General features: G+C 32.9%; 2 protein-coding genes across 2 annotated transcripts; one reads left to right on the forward strand and one right to left on the reverse strand.

The window, feature by feature from the left end:
* The first annotated feature begins 427 nt into the window (after positions 1 to 427).
* LOC136345319 (ras-related protein Rab-38-like) lies at positions 428 to 7,248 on the forward strand. The gene is made up of 6 exons (XM_066293491.1): positions 428 to 994; positions 1,056 to 1,088; positions 6,264 to 6,417; positions 6,500 to 6,560; positions 6,619 to 6,799; positions 6,854 to 7,248. The coding sequence occupies exons 1-6, from the start codon at positions 847 to 849 to the stop codon at positions 7,012 to 7,014; spliced, it is 738 nt and encodes a 245-aa protein (XP_066149588.1). The 5' UTR covers positions 428 to 846; the 3' UTR covers positions 7,015 to 7,248.
* LOC136345321 (mitochondrial import inner membrane translocase subunit Tim9-like) lies at positions 7,145 to 8,109 on the reverse strand. Its single transcript, XM_066293493.1, has 3 exons — positions 7,904 to 8,109; positions 7,745 to 7,840; positions 7,145 to 7,403 (listed from the first exon to the last, which is right to left on the reverse strand). The coding sequence occupies exons 1-3, from the start codon at positions 7,967 to 7,969 to the stop codon at positions 7,278 to 7,280; spliced, it is 288 nt and encodes a 95-aa protein (XP_066149590.1). The 5' UTR covers positions 7,970 to 8,109; the 3' UTR covers positions 7,145 to 7,277.
* Between the last annotated feature and the right edge of the window lie 10,547 nt (positions 8,110 to 18,656).

Raw genomic sequence — 18,656 nt, forward strand, 5'->3', positions numbered from 1 at the left:
TACTGGAAAAATACTTCCACTGATAGTTACTTTGGCTTCTGGAAAAGAAATCGTAAGCAGATAAACGTTTTTTAAAAAGTTCAGTTTTTTCTGAATATTTCCTAAAGCCATCGGAATTGCTCAAAGTTTTAAAAATATTCGAACTCCAAATTGCGGAACTTTGCCTTAAATCAACTGCCCTTGTATCTTTTATGGTTACCTTGAACCCCATAGTTGAGCCATTAAAACTAACACCCAGCATATAGCAATTTTGCCCATTCCAAGCACTAGTCTATTTGTTCCCTAAAAGAAATTTCAAAAGTTGATCGAATTTAAAATTAAGTTGACAAATAAGACCAATAATAATCAAATTAGAGGTGATTTTTTCAGACAAGATATTATATATAACAACGACCGAATTTTGCAAAAAAGTTCGTTTAATTGTGTAAATGTAGTTGACAAATTTTCGTAAGAATATCGATTTTACGGACAAATTTTCGTAAAATCTAATGCAAAATAGATGTCGCTCATTGAATCGATCGCGTCTACACGTTTTTGTAAAATCTACTGACTCATAGATGGCGCTCATGAACTGGACGCGTGTTTTGTTTCAAGGTTTACAAATGTTTATTTCGCGGCTTGGCGCGAACCATTCTACGTAATCAGAGATAAGTCAGGTGTATTTTATCTCCGAATCTCCACCAAATTCATTACTTACCTGACAAATCTCCGCGTTAAACCATTTAAATCTCAAATATACATATCGAAGTTTAAAAATTTGTCTGCTTAAGAATAAAAGCTTAGTGGTCAGACGCTTACCGCAATTCAAGTGTCAATTTCAAGTGTTTATCAGTGCATAAATTTGCGATGACTGCAGTGGATAAGTCAGCAGACACGAAAAACGGAGGAATTAATAAAGAGAAATTGATTACGCTCAGTGATAAATTAAGAATTGCTAATTTGCACAAGAAGGAACTTAATTTCAAATTGGTGGTGATTGGAGATTTTGGGGTGGGTAGGTTGTAGTACGGACATTCCTAGAATAAGTTATTATTACGAACATATATTCGTTCCAGGAAAAACTTCAATTATCAATCGATATACCGATGGTAAGTAGTTTATTATATTCCATATCAGCTTACCTGTTGTTATTCCGTTTCCGTATTGCGTGTATTAAATTACACAAGCACAGTTTAAGTTCTATTTAATTGTTTATATCATTGTAAAAATGAATGTATCGGATAAAATATGACTTAATTGCAGAACTGAATTTCATAACAGGTCGTCTTGCTTAACAAGTAGGTACTTAACAATACTCAGAAGAAGTAGACATTTGGGTACCTACTCTTTATTTAATCATTAAAAAACTAGGTCGCAGTTTCCCTTTGAAAATCAATATATCTTGCATTCTTTAAATTCCACTTCTGAAAATCAATACACATTTCCTGGAAGGATCCTTAACATTCTTTTGTCATCAATAAATTCCACATTCTTAAAATTCTACTACAGGAAATTCAATAATTCGTCATTTATACAGGTTGTCTCAAAATTTTGGCGAAGTAAAAACCAAATAAAAGTCTTTTTTATGATATTACGTAATGTCAAAGTTGATTATTTTTTTAACTGAATTTCTCCTGCTTCAAGTGTCAACTTCAGAATTTTAAATACAACTCAATTTCTTTTACATTTTTCATAGAAAATATTTTGTCTGAATTTGATGATATATGAGAAGTTAATGTTAAAACAATTTTTAACAGAAAAAAAAATTAAAATTTTAAACAATATACAGTGCCACAGAAAAATATGCGTACCCCCGTCAAAAACAGCTTTTTTTACATAAAGAATTGGATAATAAAGAAAATCCTTTTGGAAAAATTATATATATCTAAACATATAGTAAATTTGTTTTTAACTAAGCAACAAAAAAATCCCTAATTTAACAAAATTAAGAAAACTGATAATTGCAATTCAAAAAAGTATGCGTACGAGAGAACTCATCAACGAATAACAAATAAAAAAACCATTCTTAATATTTTGTTGGTCCTCCTTTGGCCTCAATAACTGCCTTCAGCCTATTTTTCATAGAAAAAACCAAATTTCTAGTAACCACTATTGAAATATCATTCCACTCTTGCGATAGAGCATCTCTTAAATCCTGTTTGTTGTGAATTCTTCTCCTTCTTATGCGTCGCTCCAGTTCGTCCCATAAATGTTCGATGGGGCTCAAGTCCGGAGATTGGGGTGGTGAATGGAGTTGTTTTGGTATATTATAAATTAACCATTCTTTTACAATGGCAGATGTATGCTTCGGATCGTTGTCCTGTTGGAAGCACCATCCGCTTGAAAGGTCCAGTTTTTCCGCAGACTGTTTCAAATTGTTTTTGAGTACATTCAAATAAACAAATCGATCCATTGTCGTATCTACAAACACCAAATTACCCACCACACCAGCAGACATACACCCCCAAACCATCACGGATCTTCCTCCGTGTTTTACGGTAGGAATAATATTTTTAGGATTTAGCTCTTCATTTACCGTTCTCCAGACTCTTTGTTTTCCATCACTACCAAATAAATTAAATTTGCTCTCATCACTAAATACGACAGAACTGCAAAAATCATTGATTTTATCAATGTGTAGATGAGCAAAGTGAAGCCGCTTTTGTTTATTAGTATCTGTTATAAAGGGTTTCTTCCTGGGAACTCTACTATGAAAACCCTTGTTGCGAAGAACTGCCCTTACTGTTTCTGAATGAACATGTATTTTATGATCGTCTTCCAATGTATTTCGAATTTCCACTGCCGTTGTTCTGGGGTTTTTTGTAACTAAACGGTCAATGGAGCGCTTAATGCGGGGAGTTATTTTTGGCGGACGGCCACTTCGAGGTCTACCATGAAGTGAATTGGTGGTTGAAAAATTTTCTAAAACTCTTTGAATACTAGATTTGGCCCGTCCAACAATTTTGGCAATACTGTTTAATGAATTTCCTTCATTCCTCAATTTAATAATTTGTTCACGCAATTCAATGCTATTCTCTTTACTTTTTGGCGCCATATCGATCAACTATTCTATCTAACTAGTGAGAAACCTATGCACAAGCTGGTCAGATTACAACTATTGCAGAAACCAGACGTTAACTTGCAGCAACATGTCAGATCTTAGAGGAATATCGCTAAATCTATTGCCCGTACACATACCTTTTTGTCCTGCAATTATGAGTTTTTTTAATTTTGTTAAAACAGGATTTTTTTTTATGTTTTGTTAATAATAAAATTTAATATATTTTTGGGCATAAATAATTTTTCAAAAAGATGTTTTTCCTTCTCTGATCCCTTCTGTCCAAACAGCCATTTTTGATGGGGGTACGCATACTTTTCTGTGGCACTGTAAGTTATGTAGTCATTTTTATTTTAAAGTTAGGTATTATGAGTTTTACAGGGTGTTCCAGAATAAGGCGGTCAAGGTTTAACCACATATTCCTTGGTCAAAACTATATGGATTTATGGTGATATACTTATATACGAAATTGTTTCCTGGAGATTCAGCCTAGCAAAATTTCACTTTTTTTAAATTTTGCAAATAAGTCGAAAACGGCTATATGGATTGTAACGAAATTTGGTGCATAGTCTTTCTGGTTCTCGGGGTACATTAGATGGGAGTTATTATTCCAAAATTATCATGGGTAGTGGTCAATTCTTAAAAGGTCGAATGTTAAATACACCAGAACTTTTTTATTCGCTCATGAAGACGGTTGTTTTTTTATGTGAAATTTTCGGTCTATTATGCATCTTTTTTTTATCTCTTATTAAATTTTGATTTGGAGCTTCAATTAAACGAAAAAAATGTAATTCTTTATTTCGATTTCTGGAACTGCTGAGTAATTGACAAGAACGCGGTCATTAGTTCAACTCATTCTCGATAATGTCAGTAAACGCAGGATTTTCAGATTTGGTTAGATTTCATAGGTTTTATGTAAGTTTTGAAGAATGTATACGTTTGGAGAAAAAACAGATATATTGCTCATATTGAGATGTTGCCAGGGAAATTATCGTAAGAGTGCGAGAGTTTATGCGGAAAGATTTCTAAACCGACGATCTTCAAATTGGAAAATTTGAAAAATTCAAAATGAAGACCACCTAAAAAATCGAATCTTGTAAGCAGCTGTTGGAATACGCAATGATCCAATAATGTGCGAAAAATTAGTTTTAATTTCCTTTTGACATGTGAATTTCTGTACTCAAAAACGGAGTGGTCATGTTGAGCATTTATTAAATTAATTATTGTTGGGTTATATGGATTAAAGAAAACACACTAATTCTTTATGATTTTCTATTTTCAGATATGCGCGGTCCGATAGAGTTTAAGAGTGTCTTATTATATCAGGACGTAGAAAAGGAATGAATTCGAATAATTAAGCATCGCTCTAAAAACACATACGTCGAACCTGTGTGTTTACATATCATCTCAAAAAGTCTAGACCAAACACATCTATCGAATAGTTTATGTGTCTGATGGAAGTCATACCTTCATTAATTTTGCCTTATGAAAGAAAGCATTATCCAACAATTATTTATTGAAATTTATGTTTTTATTTCTTTGTGAAGGTTCTGCATTAACTGACATTGTCGAGAATGAGCTGACCTGGCGACCGCATTCTTGTCAATTACCCAGCAGTTCCAGAAATTGAAATAAAGAATTACTTTTTTTTTCGTTTAATTGAGGTTCCAAATCAAAATACAATAAGAGATAAAAAAAGTTGTATAATAGACCGAAAATTTCACAGAAAAAAAACCAATCGTCTTTATAAGCAAATAAAAAAAGTTCTGGTGTATTTAACATTCGACCTTTTAAGAATTGACCACTACCCATGATAATTTTGGAATAATAACTCCCATCTAATGTACCCCGAGAACCAGAAAGACTATGCACCAAATTTCGTTACAATCCATATAGCCGTTTTCGACATATTTGCAAAATTTAAAAAAAGTGAAATTTTGCCAGGCTGGATCTCCAGGAAACAATTTCGTATATAAGTATATCACCATGAATCCATATAATTTTGACCAAGGAATATGGGATTAAACCTTGACCCCTTCATTCTGGGACACCTTGTATGACCAGCTGTATCGTCACATGCGTTATTATGTGACCATCTGCATTTCATTCCTTATCATTCTATTGTATTATCCTGTACAAGGGCGCCGGGCGCCATGAATTGGTGGTGCCCATATAATATCCAACGCGAAGAGACAAAATAAAGCCACTTTCAATTATTGGAACCATATCATTCTTTCACATAATTTTCTGTGAGTAGTTATGCTGCAAATGCGATTATTGTAAATTAGGTTTTTAGTGCAATAAACATAGTTATTAGTGTCGTTATTGGCGACAATTATCATCAAGCGTCAATTTCAATAAATACGTTGTTAAATGCAAAAGAAAAATCCTATTTGTAATACTCAAGCAATGTAATAGTACACAAAGGAATAAAATTAAAAAAATTTCAGTTTTAAATTATTTTAACATTAACTTGCAATAATCACAGTTGCAGCATAACGGTTCACAGAATATTATGTGAAAGAGTTGCGTAGTTCCAATAATTGAGGCCGGCTTTATCTCGTCTTTTCTCGCTGAGTATCATATGGACACCATCCGTTCATGGCGCCATGACAATAGAGATGGTTACATAACTCATATTGTTCAAAATTTTCGATTTTTTTTAGTTAAAAACTATTTTAACATTAATTTGTCATACATCATTAAATTCGGAAGTTATTTGGTGGTCTACAAAAATACCATTTTATTTCATTTTAAGTTCATTAAAATCCGTTCATAAATAGCTAAATCATAGCTTCGCCTGTTTTTTTTTTTTAACACCCTGTATCATAAAATACTCGGATATATTTTGGACATAAGAGTACAATACAATGCAGTTAGAGAATGACGAATATTGTAATGCCATCAGAGCTAAACAAGACACACCTTTATATGTTAACTTCAAAGGGAAACAAGGTTCGTACGTGGGCTCTGGCGGTCTAAGTATGACATAGGAATGCCGGCCGCCAAAATTCACCAAAAAACTTTGGTAGTTTTAGTGCATATTCCGGGAATGTGTCAACGGGTAACAATCTACTATACAGATATACTGCCTGATAGAAGGTAGACTTCAATGTAAAAATCACCATGTGTTTCAGTTCAGAGCAGATTATTACTCAGAATATATTACTTATCTGTTAATGATAATTAATTTGTTATGATACCACTTTTACAATGTTCCTTTTAGGTGAATTTTCCTCATCATATAAAGTAACTATTGGGGCCGACTTTGCTGTAAAAACTTTAGAATGGGATGAAGAAACTAGAATTAACTTACACATGTGGGATATAGCCGGTCATGAGAGATTTGGATCTCTTACTGGAATCTTTTATAGGCACTCGTAAGTATTATTCCTTTGTAAGAGTTTAATTAAATATATTATTACTTGGTAGCCATGTAACTAAAAGATTTTTTATGTTTAGAGTTGGTGCAGCTCTGGTATTTGATTTGACCAGGCCTGATACATTCAAATCAATTGAAAAGGTTGGAATAAAAATTTGATAAAATACCAGTTTTATTGGAATTAATGCAAGAGTTTCAGTGGATATTGGATCTGCGAAAAAAAGTATCACTGCCAGGTGGCCAACCAATTCCAACAATCCTTTTGGCAAATAAAGGCGACATTACTACACAAACCATACCTCTGGATATCAATGAATTTTGCATAGCACATAACATCATTGCTTGGTTTATCACTTCTGCAAAAAACAATATCCAAATAGGTAAGTTATGTGCACATAACTTTATGGAAAAGGCTCTTAGCCATTTCTCTTTAGATGAAGCAATGCTGAGATTGTCAAATATTGTACTGAACAACCACCAGGCCTTGCAGTTTCCCCTGATCACTGATGATGTTGTTAACCTAAGTAAAAAAAATGAAGATCAACAATCAAGTGGATCTATTTCTAATCAACGTCGTTATTGCTGTAGCAGTTAGTCAACCTGTTCAGTACTTCTTAAACTTCTTATTTATTGTATGTATTCTAGGAAATATACTTTGTTATAAGCAGCAACTCAAATTTAGCTGTTATAGTTCTAGGAATCTCATGACTGTTGTAATTAACTGATTTAAACAAGCGCCAAAATTTATTTAATCATTGCATCTCAATAAATTAAAAGTACTTAAGTAGTAAATCTAAAAAATGTTTTAATAACAATTTTATTGAACACATTTCCCTACAACATGAGTTTTATTTAATTTCATGAACCTTGTTTTGAGGCTGCTAAAATGTTCTCATTGGCTAACATTTGGAATTCCTGAAACCTCTGCGATATCCTCTGGTTAACCTTTAGAAATTTTTCCAGGCAATTTAAGGAACATTTATCCTGGAATACATAATACTGTCTATTAATTGATATCCATATTGGTTGCAATGAATTCATTCAAACATCCTTGAAGTTTTAGAAATATTAAAGTATTATTGATATTTTTTGAATTATTAACATTATTTGACACCCCTTGTAGAGAATGTTTTATGGATTATTAAGTAATTTTAGGATTACCAAAGACATAAAAAAATTATATTCTTTGTAAAAAGTTAATGACTGTTGTTTAAATCTGGATGTGGATGGCTTTCAATATTCATAACATTTTTTCTTGTGTCTGGTTGACTGGTTCTGTTAGAGAATATTGCAACCCAAAGGTTAACAAAGTGAAGACTACTTACCTCTGCGTGTTTTACATTCCTTGAAGTAAAATCAGACACGCAGTCTATGAAACACATTTCAGTTAATTTATTATAGGAAATTAAAAAATCTTTGAACTAGAATCGGAATAGAGAAAATTGAGGTTAGAAATTTATATCTTGAAATCCTTAGCCAGTTACCGTTTTAATCTGATCGCCGTCGATATTTCCTAAATCCCCAACTCCTGTTGGTAACGGCACACTCATTTCAATAAAATTTTAGTATAAAATAATAACATAAAACGATAATTACAGTATCTATATTATATGAATTTTTAATTTTTAGTTTTAATAAGGTTTTTCAAGAATTCTGTACTGAAATCGATTGCACCGTATCAGCTGATTGGCAACCAATCCGACTGCCCGAACGTCAAGTCATAAGAATTAAACAGAACCAGATCGCTGTTTCTGAAAAGACCTGACCTTTTCTCTCTTTTCTTTTCATGGCAGAGGGTTGTTTAAAAATTGCTGCTAAGCTGTGATCGTGACTTATCGATGTTTTGGTAAGTCGATATATTTATGGGTCGACTTATGAGGATATCGATTATACTTATTATAGACTAAAAGATTTTTGAGGTCTAACGATTCTAATAGAACATGTGAGAATAAAACGTGATTGTAACTGGTAACTTTTGAGATGGAAGATCGCAGATCATTGAGAGTTATTTTATCGCGATAATTACTTTCCTGGTCATATGTTAACACTACAGGGGGATTTTCGGAAAGGCAGTTTTTTATTTAAATGATCTTTATCAGTTAATTTTCAATTAATCCTATGGGTTCAAATCAGCTGATAGAAATCAAACCTATTCATAGTTCTTTCAAATCTAAGATAGACTGGAAATAAATAAAAACTTAATGTAAATATTGAATGCCACTGGTTGCAAGATAGGCGCTGTGCTATATTTAGGTGTAAGGGTTCTTTGTCTAAAATACCATAAGTTGGAAAAAAAAGGAATACCTAAAAACGTTGAATTGTTTAGCAATTCCTGCTCTTTATGGGACTTTTCTCGAATGATTATAGTGTATTTACATGGTGTCTCAGAAATTGAAAGCGATATCTCCGTTATGTTTAAAAATATTCAATGTCAAATTCCTTATTTCAAATGGAAAACCCTGTATATTTTTTTCATTTTAATTTCTACACATTAAAGTATTTAAATATTTATTAGATCTTCTTATTTCTAGACTTAACGTTTGAATACCATATGCGATTTTGCTATGAAGAGTTCAGAAGCACGTCAATCTGCTTTTATAATAAACAGACTTTTAGTAATATTATTTGCATATTTTCCATTTTTTGTATGTTATAAATTTTATAAATAGTTAATGAACAAAAAAAAATTACATTAATAATATAAAATTAATTCAATAATTTAAAAGTAAGATTTTCAAATGCTGTTTTATATTTTGTTATTTTGTTCAAAATGTATAAAAATATATTGATCTAAATTATATAAAATTTTATTGTGAATGATAAACATATAAAAGTGTGAAAATTAATAAACGTAATTTTCACTACTTCTTATTTTATTAATAAAAAATATAATTTTCAATTATTTTTTTTTCATATCTTTGGAATTTATCTAAGTACAACCCTGGCACGCGTGGAAGCGCCGCCTCTTTGTTCACTTCCACTTTGTCTTAGATTTGAATGAGCTCTAGACCATCGGTTCCAAAAACTGATTGTTAACAGGCTCATCAGTTTCTTAATAAAACCAAAATGATGTCTTTTTGATAAAATGCACTGTTTAGAACTTTAAAACAAATTTTTTTTGTTATTTTATATGCACGTAAAAAGTTTAATTTGCCTGCATAAACTGGCATCTTAATGGATCTCTTGCATTTAATTTTTTATTGAATTTTTATCTTATTACACTTCATATTTCGTTATTTTCACACTAAATAATCTGTCAGTCAGTTTATACGGTGTATAGTAAATTACAATTCATACAAAGTACCGATATTTATTTTACATTCGATGTCGTATCTATATACATGTATGTATCGATATCAACTTTAATCTCTAAAGACTTCCGTCTATTTTTCATTCACCCTCCATTTTGCATTTTGCTACGTTCGTGGTAAGTTGTAACATTTCCTTTTAGGTTCCTATTTGAATTTTGTTCTTTCTTGCACATTTCATATTTAGGTACTTTCAGTAAAATGTTTATATATAGTATTTTTCAATGTGTTAAGGGTGTGGGATTTGAATACAATCTAAAGTGCAAAGACCCATTTAGATAGTTAATTTCTGAACTAGAAATATGGACCAGGGTCCATTATCGACCAGGATAAGATACAGATAAAATGGAACTTTTCTGCTTACTTTCTACCTTGCGTTAAAAAAAACCCGGTCAAAGGGAATTTGTAATTATTTGACACCAACCCTGTATATCTTTGATGCGTACTACGTAATCTCGAACATACAGTCGGGAGATAAATTAGTCGTCCACCTAGAAATAATGTAAAATAATGGAATAAAATCCCAACCACTTAAATTTATTTGACTTTTATTACAAAAAATATTCATATGCCAAATATATTAATAAAATATTCAACATTAATAATAACTATCAAAAATAAATGAGAAAAACTGATGGGAGAAAAATTCTTCGTATACTAAATTTTTTTTTAATATATCGAAGCAGCACGAAACTAATAACGTGTGTGGTATCCTTTAGATCTTATAATTTCTTTTAACCTGTAAGGCATCGATTCTACTAGTTTTCTAACGTAACTTATTTCGATCTTCGACTATTGCTTTTAATTGCTCTTTGTTCGAAATGTGTTGTTTTTTACCATTTCTTTTAGTTCCGATCATAAATGTTCAATCGGGTTCACATCTGGGGATTGAGGAGGTGTTTCCAACACTCTTGGTACGTTATATAAAATCCACTCTAACGACGCGGGCTATACGTTTTGGATCGTTGTCTTGCTGAAACGTGAATTCGTTTTTAATTCCCATTTTCTCCGCACTTTGTATTAAATTTCTTTTTAAAATGTCTATGTAAACAAAGTAATCCATTATTCCATCAATAAAATTTAATTATCCTACTTCATGCCACGACATACATCTCCAGATTAGAACTGAACCTCCTCCATGCTTCACAGTCGGGATTAAGTTTTTTTGGATTACATGCTTCCCCTCGCTTTCTACATATACACAAGCTCCTTTTTGGATTTCCCAAACAGCTCAATTTTAGATTCGTCAGTAAATATAACATTTTTCCAATAGTCAATATTTTCGTCCAAATACCTTTGAGCAAACTCTAAACATTTTGTCCTATTCTTCTTACTTACTAATGGTTTTTTTCGGCCAATTCTTGTCCGTATACCTTCGTTTCTTAAAAATTTTCGTATTGTCGTTTTATGGAAAACCTTGTGGTAATCACTAGCTACACTTTTCATCATTTCAGCTCCAGTAGTTTGCGGATTTTCTTGAATTCTCCTTAATATTGTCCGTTTCTCTCGTCGTGTCAGTACACTTTTCTTTCTTCTCCCCAGCAAATCTTTTATTGTATGGGTTGTATTACATTTTTTTATAAAGTATTGAATTGTAGACCTGCTCCTACTCACAATTTTAACTAAATTTCTTTGCGATTTTCCTTCTTTATAATATTTAATAATCAATTCTTTTATTTCTTGAGATATATCTGCTGATTTGCAGCTCATTTTAAAATTTACTGGTGTTCTTTACCACAAATGGTCTCAAATTAACATTGAAAATGTTAATAATAAATTCCTAGAATTAATACGAACGAATAATTTATCTCCCGACTGTAAACCTAAACTTATTTAAATACGACTCCGTTTACTTTTATTATTACTTTGGTGTGTATTGTCGGGGCCAATTTGACCCCACGTGGGTTATTTAACCCTAAATACTACATTTTTTAGTTTTAAAAAATAAGCTGCCATGTACTCTTTTATTTATCTAGAAGCTTTATTAGTATAAATTTCAATTGGTTTACAACAAAAAAAACGTATTTTGCCTTGGTTATTATTATTGACCTCGCAATGTAGTTCTTTTGCCGAACGAAATTGTTATCGTGTAGAAATGACATTGTTTAGGATTCAAATGAAAATATTATTAGTAGAAAATCTTTATTTCCTTAAGAAAGAGCTATCAGCGTCATTGGCCTTTCTACCCGTGACATAATGTTTTACTTTTCTTCTTTACAATTCAATCAAATATTCACTAAAAATGGAAGAAGAAAAAAAGGAAAAGATTCACAATTCTAGAAAAAATTCCAATAGTGTAGTAGAAGAGAAGAGGAAACGGGATTGTCTTTTTTGTCTTGTTGAATAAAAGAGGTTGAGTATAGTCCAATTGTAGTGGTTGTCTTTCCATTTGGATTGTACTACTTTCACTTGTACTAATCTTTCCGTTGTAATTATTAGTGTCCGTTCATATAAATGTGCCTTTTATGGATTGTGGAGAGGATTCTCGAGGGTGTCTTATCTTGGTGATTAGTCTCAGTGCGCTCTGTTCTGTAGTTTGTATGTGTTGTCTTGTTATCTCTGTAGCATTTGTCTTTAGTATATGTGTATAGTCTAGTAGCGGTCTGCAGATGGATTTGTAAATTTTGGTGGCCGCTTTGGTACTAACTCCTTGGTTTTTGTATGTCAGAGTTCTAAAGTGTTTGATTCTTTTAATGATTTCCGTTCTTGTATTTTGTACATGTTTGATGAATTTTAATTTATTATCATATCCCCCCCAATTTTATATCATCCCTAGGTATTTGACTTCCAGTTTTGGTCTCGTTTGGTAACTGTTACTATTATTGGGGAATTGTCTTTCATCTTACAGTGTGGTAGAAGCAATTGATTTTTGGTGGCGTTTGGTGTTAGTCTCCATATATAGAACCAAGTTATTGTGTTATCCGCTAGTGTCTGTAGTTTTTTCATTGCTTTCGTCATGGTTTTAACGTGCGTAATAATTGCAGTGTCGTCGGCGTATTGCAGCATATATGGTGTTTTGTGAAAGTGATTTTTATCTTGATTATGATTGTATATGCCGTAGCAGTAAATGTTGTAAAGAAATGGCGCGATCCTTGTGGTGAGAGCCCTTGCTCGTGGGAGAAGGTAAAGGAAACGGTGTTGTTTATGCATACACTGGTGGCCAAAAGTTGATTTACAAATGGTAGTTATTGAATAAATCTATTTTAGATTAGTTTAGTTAATTTTGAGGATATAAAAGTCATTTCAATCTCCTCAATTGACTATATAATTTTAATTGACCTCAAACCTTTTGGAAATACTTTTTGTCAAATGACATGAAATTGAATAAAGAAAAGTAAAACAAAAAAACAATAAGATATATTTAATGATGTTGGCCAAAAGTAGATTGACAAAATGTAAAATTCAATAAAAAATTGTCATAATCATTTTTTGGTATAATTAGGTTAACTATCCTAAAGTTTTATTAATAATCTATTGAATAGCCATTGTTTTTTTGTTTACTTCCTGTATACGTTTAGGCATAGATACTGTCAATTTTTCAATAAATTGTAAATCAATTTCGTCCCACAATTTTTGCAAAGTATCAAACAATTCATTTCCATTTTAAAATTTTTTATCGCTGGTTTTATGTTTCAAATATCCCCAAATATTTTCTATCGGGTTAAAATCGGGTGACTGTGCAGGCCATGTAATAAGATTGATTTTGTTGTCTCTAAGCCACTTCTGAACTACTTTTGAGGTATGCTTAGAGTCATTGTCTTGTTGGAACCAATACTTTAGAGGCATAGTTCTTTCAGCATATGGTTCCATTTGAGTTGCCAAAATATTTAAGTAATCGAAACCGTTCTTCTTGCCTTCGATTTTAAAAAGCGGTCCCATTCCAAAATAAGAATAGCAGCCCCATACCATTATGGAACCGCCACCGTGTTTAACAGTTTTAATAGTATAATTGGGATCGAGTCTGTGACCATCAGGACGTCTGACATACTGTTTGCCATCAGAATTTATCAAGTTGAATTTCGATTCATCACTGAATATGACGCGTCGCCATTCGTTTATCCAATGTCCATAATTTTTGACAAATTCCATTCTTCCTTTTCTCTGTTTTTCTGTTAGTGTTTTAGTCGGGGTTCTTGTTTTAAAATCACTTTTTTGAAGAATTCTTCTGATAGTCCGTGTGCTTCAATTAACATCACAATTCGTAGCAAGTTCTGCTTTAATTTCTTTTGACGAAATAAATGGATTAATTTTCACAACTTAAAAATTCTTCTCATACGACGGGTCACTTTCGAAGGTCTTCCAGTTTTTCTAGATGGACATAAATTTCCTTTATTATTAAATTGTTTTAGTACACAATACACTGTCTTTTAAGAGAATATTTTTTAGCAATTTCAATTTGCCTAAGTCCGTTATGGTAATCGTCAATAATTAGACGTTTCAAGTCAATTGTTAATTTTATTCCACGAGGCATTTCTCCAAGAGTTAAGTGCACGTATCTTTCATAAAATTTGAATTCAAACTGCCTTGATAATATTAATTTTAGTATTTGCCAATCTATTTTTGGCCATGCAAAAACTAAACCAAGAATTGATAATTTTTTATAATAATTTGATATGAAGCCCAATCGAAAAACTGAGGATAGTTTTTTGTTACCTGAAGATTTGTTTACATTTATGAAGATTTTCTTAAATATATTGCGGTGATTATTTTAAATAATATCACTTTTTTGGAAATTGTATTTTGTAAATTTACTTTTGAGCACCAGTGTACCTCTAGGTGTCTGGTTTCTATTATGTTTTTTATAATATGTACTAAGTAATTCGATGTGTTGAGTTTGTGTAGTTTGTATAATAGTCTTTTGTGCTAAACATTGTCGAAGGCTTCATTATGTCCATAAAAACATGCTGTTTTATTGTTTTCTAGGTGTGAGGTTTATATGTTATTAGTCAGTTTAAAAAGTGAATGTATCGTCAAGTGTATAGGTTTAAAGCCGAATTGATATGTTGGTATGAGTTGCCCAATTAGATTTTGCAGTTTCATTTTGATTTTACTTTCAAATATTTTGCTTAGTACAGGAAGTAATGTTATAGGTCTGTAGTTTTGTGTTTGTGTGTTGTCGAGGCCTGGTTTGGGAATGGGTAGTGTTAATCCCCTTTTTCCAGATATCTGGTAACATTCTTGTTTTGATGCAATCTTTGAGTAATTCCAGTATGAATTTGTGTGATTGTTTGTTCAGGTTTTTCAGTACTTTGCTTTTTATGTTGTCTTTTCCTGGTGTTGTATAAAAATACAACACTAGGAAATGAGTGCGAAATGAGTGCATTAAAAAATGAGCGCGTGTCCTTCGTCATGTTCTGCGTTAGTAATTAGTTGTTATGAATAGTTCCCGTCATTTGTAAAGTAGTTTTCGTACCAGTTATTTATTGAGATCCAGTTTTGATTGGCGAAGTTAGGATTTGTGCACATAGCAAATACCCTTTAAAAGTGTCTGGCAAACGCGTTAGTGATGTTTTTGTCGTGTATAGTTCTACTGCGTTTTCGTTGGTTGTGCTGCTAGTGATGTTTTTCTTGTATCGTGAGAGTTTTTTTAATTTTCTGCCAGTATGTCTTTCCTTGCTCCTGTTGAACTTCTTGTCATGCTTCTAACCATTTGTTTTGTTTGTACTGCGCTGTCAGTGTTTTAACGTTTCTGTTGAGTTTGTTCAGTTTTCTTTTTATTTCTTCGTTTTGTATGAATGTATGTTATGCAACGTTCACATCTTCCTAGACGCTGAATCAGATATTCAGCGTATCAACTTTACTGTTTATATTATTTTTCCGATTATGAATCGGGACTCTAAAAAAGGCCAGAACTGATTCGATATTCTTTGCGACTAGACCTCTTATATTATTTTTGTGAATAAAAAATCTCGTTATTAGACCGGTAGAATTTTATCGGTGGATCGTGAACGTAAAGAAAAATAATTATTTATTTTATAAATAATTTATTGTTCCATGGATTACGATCTGAGTATATTGAGTTGATTCGGTCACCACATCAGCTTAAGAACTAACTAAGAAAAACATGCTCGTTTTGAGCCCCTCCCCGAAAATACCATCGTTAGCCAGACTAATAAATCTATTGGTCTATGTTATGACTGTAACCAATAAACCCATGTAAGATCCGAATCTCCCTCAGCATCCCTAACATTAGCCTAAAACAATTTATGGTCTTCTAAACGTAACACTCGGTCATAGAATTATGGATATGTTTATACCATCAAGGCAATAAGCCTTTATGGGGTGATCATATAACTGTAGTATAAATTCCGAAAATTTACCAAAGAGTAAAACCTACACAAACAATTTAACTTGTATACATTCTGTATAGTTTTCTTTTATGTTTGATCAGTCTTAGTATGAACCTTGGTAGAGAGTGATGGTAGAAGTGGTTTTTTGTGGAGGACAAAAATTTTTCGATTGCCTGGGTCAGTTCATGTTGAAGATTTTCAATAGGACACGTACCTTCTTACAAATCAATATAGTTGTGTATGTGTAATTTTAATTTTTCGATGTTTGTTTTATTGAGGTTTGGTTTTGACGTCTCTTTTGTTGCGTCCGTATTTTGTATTTGTCCAAGGTTTATCTCAAACGTTATTGCTAAATGGTTTGATCCAAGTTGATTTGTAAGCTTGACATTGTTTATAACATTTGTTAGGTTGGCTGTGTAAAGCAATAGGTCAGGGAGCGAGTCTTGATTTCTATGCATAAAAAATGTGTGTTTTTTTTTTTTTTTTTTCTTTCTCTTTCCAGCAACTATCTACAATCTGCTTACATTTGTACTTCAGAAAGCATTCAGAAGATCAGATGAATCATCAAACTTTAAGTTAATCTGTACTCGTAACACAGCTCAGTAGTCGCATACGATTCTTAACGAATGTGACTTAATCAATTTCAAATATTGCTAGTAGCGAAAGCAAGAACAAGACGACTAGTAAAATAAACTAAAACTATAAGAGATTCTAGAACCTCTCCGGTAGATCCTTTGGTATGGCTCTTTTGAGTCTTCTCTCCCGATTATCATTCAATAAGTTGGTGGCCAGGGGGTTCGGGTGTCCCTCAATTCTACTCCGGTACTTTGCTGCTAACCGACCAATCTCCCCTTGGACCGTGGAGATATTCAGATCTTGATGAATTGTTGCATTACTAACGAACCACGGAACATTTAGTATTTGCCTTAGTGTTTTTGACTGAAATCTTTGTAAGATTTCTAGGTTGCTTGTACTGGCTGTTCCCCAGAGCTCGATGCCATAGGTCCAGATGGGCTTCAATATTGTTTTATATAGTAGGATCTTGTTTTCTAAGCTTAGCTTGGATTTTTTTCCAATCAGCCAGTACATTTTCCTAGATTTTATGCCCAGTTCTTTTCTTTTCTTTTGGATGTGGATTTTGTAAGTCAGTCTCTTGTCAAGGTGCATTCCAAGGTATCTTCCGTGATTTGCAGTTTGGATCGGCGTGTTATTGATGGTTATGGTAGGACAGGTTCCTTTTTTAAGAGTGTAGAGTACCTGTATGCATTTTCCTTCATTAACCTGGATCTTCCACTTTTTTAGCCAAATTTCCAAGATCTTGATATGCTCTTGCAAAATTTGGGTTGCTTCCACTGCAATGTGGTGTGTGGCCAAGAGTGCGGTATCATCTGCAAACGTTGCAGTAAGAATCCTTCCATCTTGGGGCAGGTCAGACGTATACAATGTATAAAGCATGGGTCCCAGAACCGACCCTTGAGGTACCCCAGAGTTTATGTCGAAAAAATTTGAAACTTCCTCATTGATTTTCACCTGAGCGAGTCGGTTGTTAAGATACGATTTCATTAAAAGATAGAACTGGGGTAGCCATTCCTTAATTTTGTACAGTAGTCCTTGGTGCCATACTTTATCGAAGGCTTGTCTTATATCCAGGTATACAGCTGGACAGTATGTTTTGTTCTCAAAGCTCTCCCCAATTTTTTTAACCACCTGGTGTATTTGTTCCATGGTTGAGTGTTTGGCTCGGAATCCGAATTGGTGATTTGGAATTTGATTGAGTTCCTCCTCTTGTTTTTTAAGTCTTGACAGGAGAACTTTCTCAAATACTTTGGAGAGTAATGGAAGGAGGCTGATAGGCCTGTATGATTCTGGATTGCCACTCGGTTTTCCTGGCTTTAGAATCATAATTATTTGGGAGACTTTCCACTGGTTTGGTACGCAGTTTGTTCTTAAGATAGAGTTGATTAGTTGATTGATGTAGCATATGGTCTTTTTGCCTAGATTCTTGAGTATTTCTGCCGTAATTAGGTCGTAGCCTGGAGCCTTTTTATTTTTTAGAGACATTATTATTGCTTTAATTTCACTTGGCTTGGAAAATTTCAGTGGTTTGTTCATTGGGAGGGGTGATTGCAAGAACAAGCTTACATGTTCTTCCCAGGGGTAATCTGCCTCTGCTTGGTCGGTTTGGTAAATTTTTGCAAGATGGTCTGCAAATACTTGCGCTTTGTCACTGTCGCTTCTTGCCCATCCTTGATCAATTCTGATAGGTGGAATGGGAACTTGTGGCCTTTTAAATTTTTTTGTTGCCTTCCAAAGCGAGTGGTTAGTGTTTGGTCCCGGAGAGAGGTTGACAAGGAAATCCTGCAATTCCTTATTTTTATGCTCGTTAATTGTGTTTTTTAGTTCGTTTGTAATCGCATTAAGCATGGCCTTGTCTTCAGGTTTCCTGTAGTTTTGCCACTCTTTTCTTTTTCTTCTCTTGTCTTTGACCAGGTCTGTGATTCTCTTCGGGTAAAAGTACTCGTTTTTACTTGTAAGCTCTGGGGTGGCTTTTTGAACTGCTTCCTGGATTATCTTATTTAATAGTTCTGTTGCAGAATCAATATCATCTTGGTTTTTTAGTCTTATGCGCAGGTCAATTT

The sequence above is a fragment of the Euwallacea fornicatus genome, chromosome 19, assembly GCF_040115645.1.
Source record: "Euwallacea fornicatus isolate EFF26 chromosome 19, ASM4011564v1, whole genome shotgun sequence".
In the NCBI taxonomy this organism is placed as follows: Eukaryota; Metazoa; Arthropoda; class Insecta; order Coleoptera; family Curculionidae; genus Euwallacea; species Euwallacea fornicatus.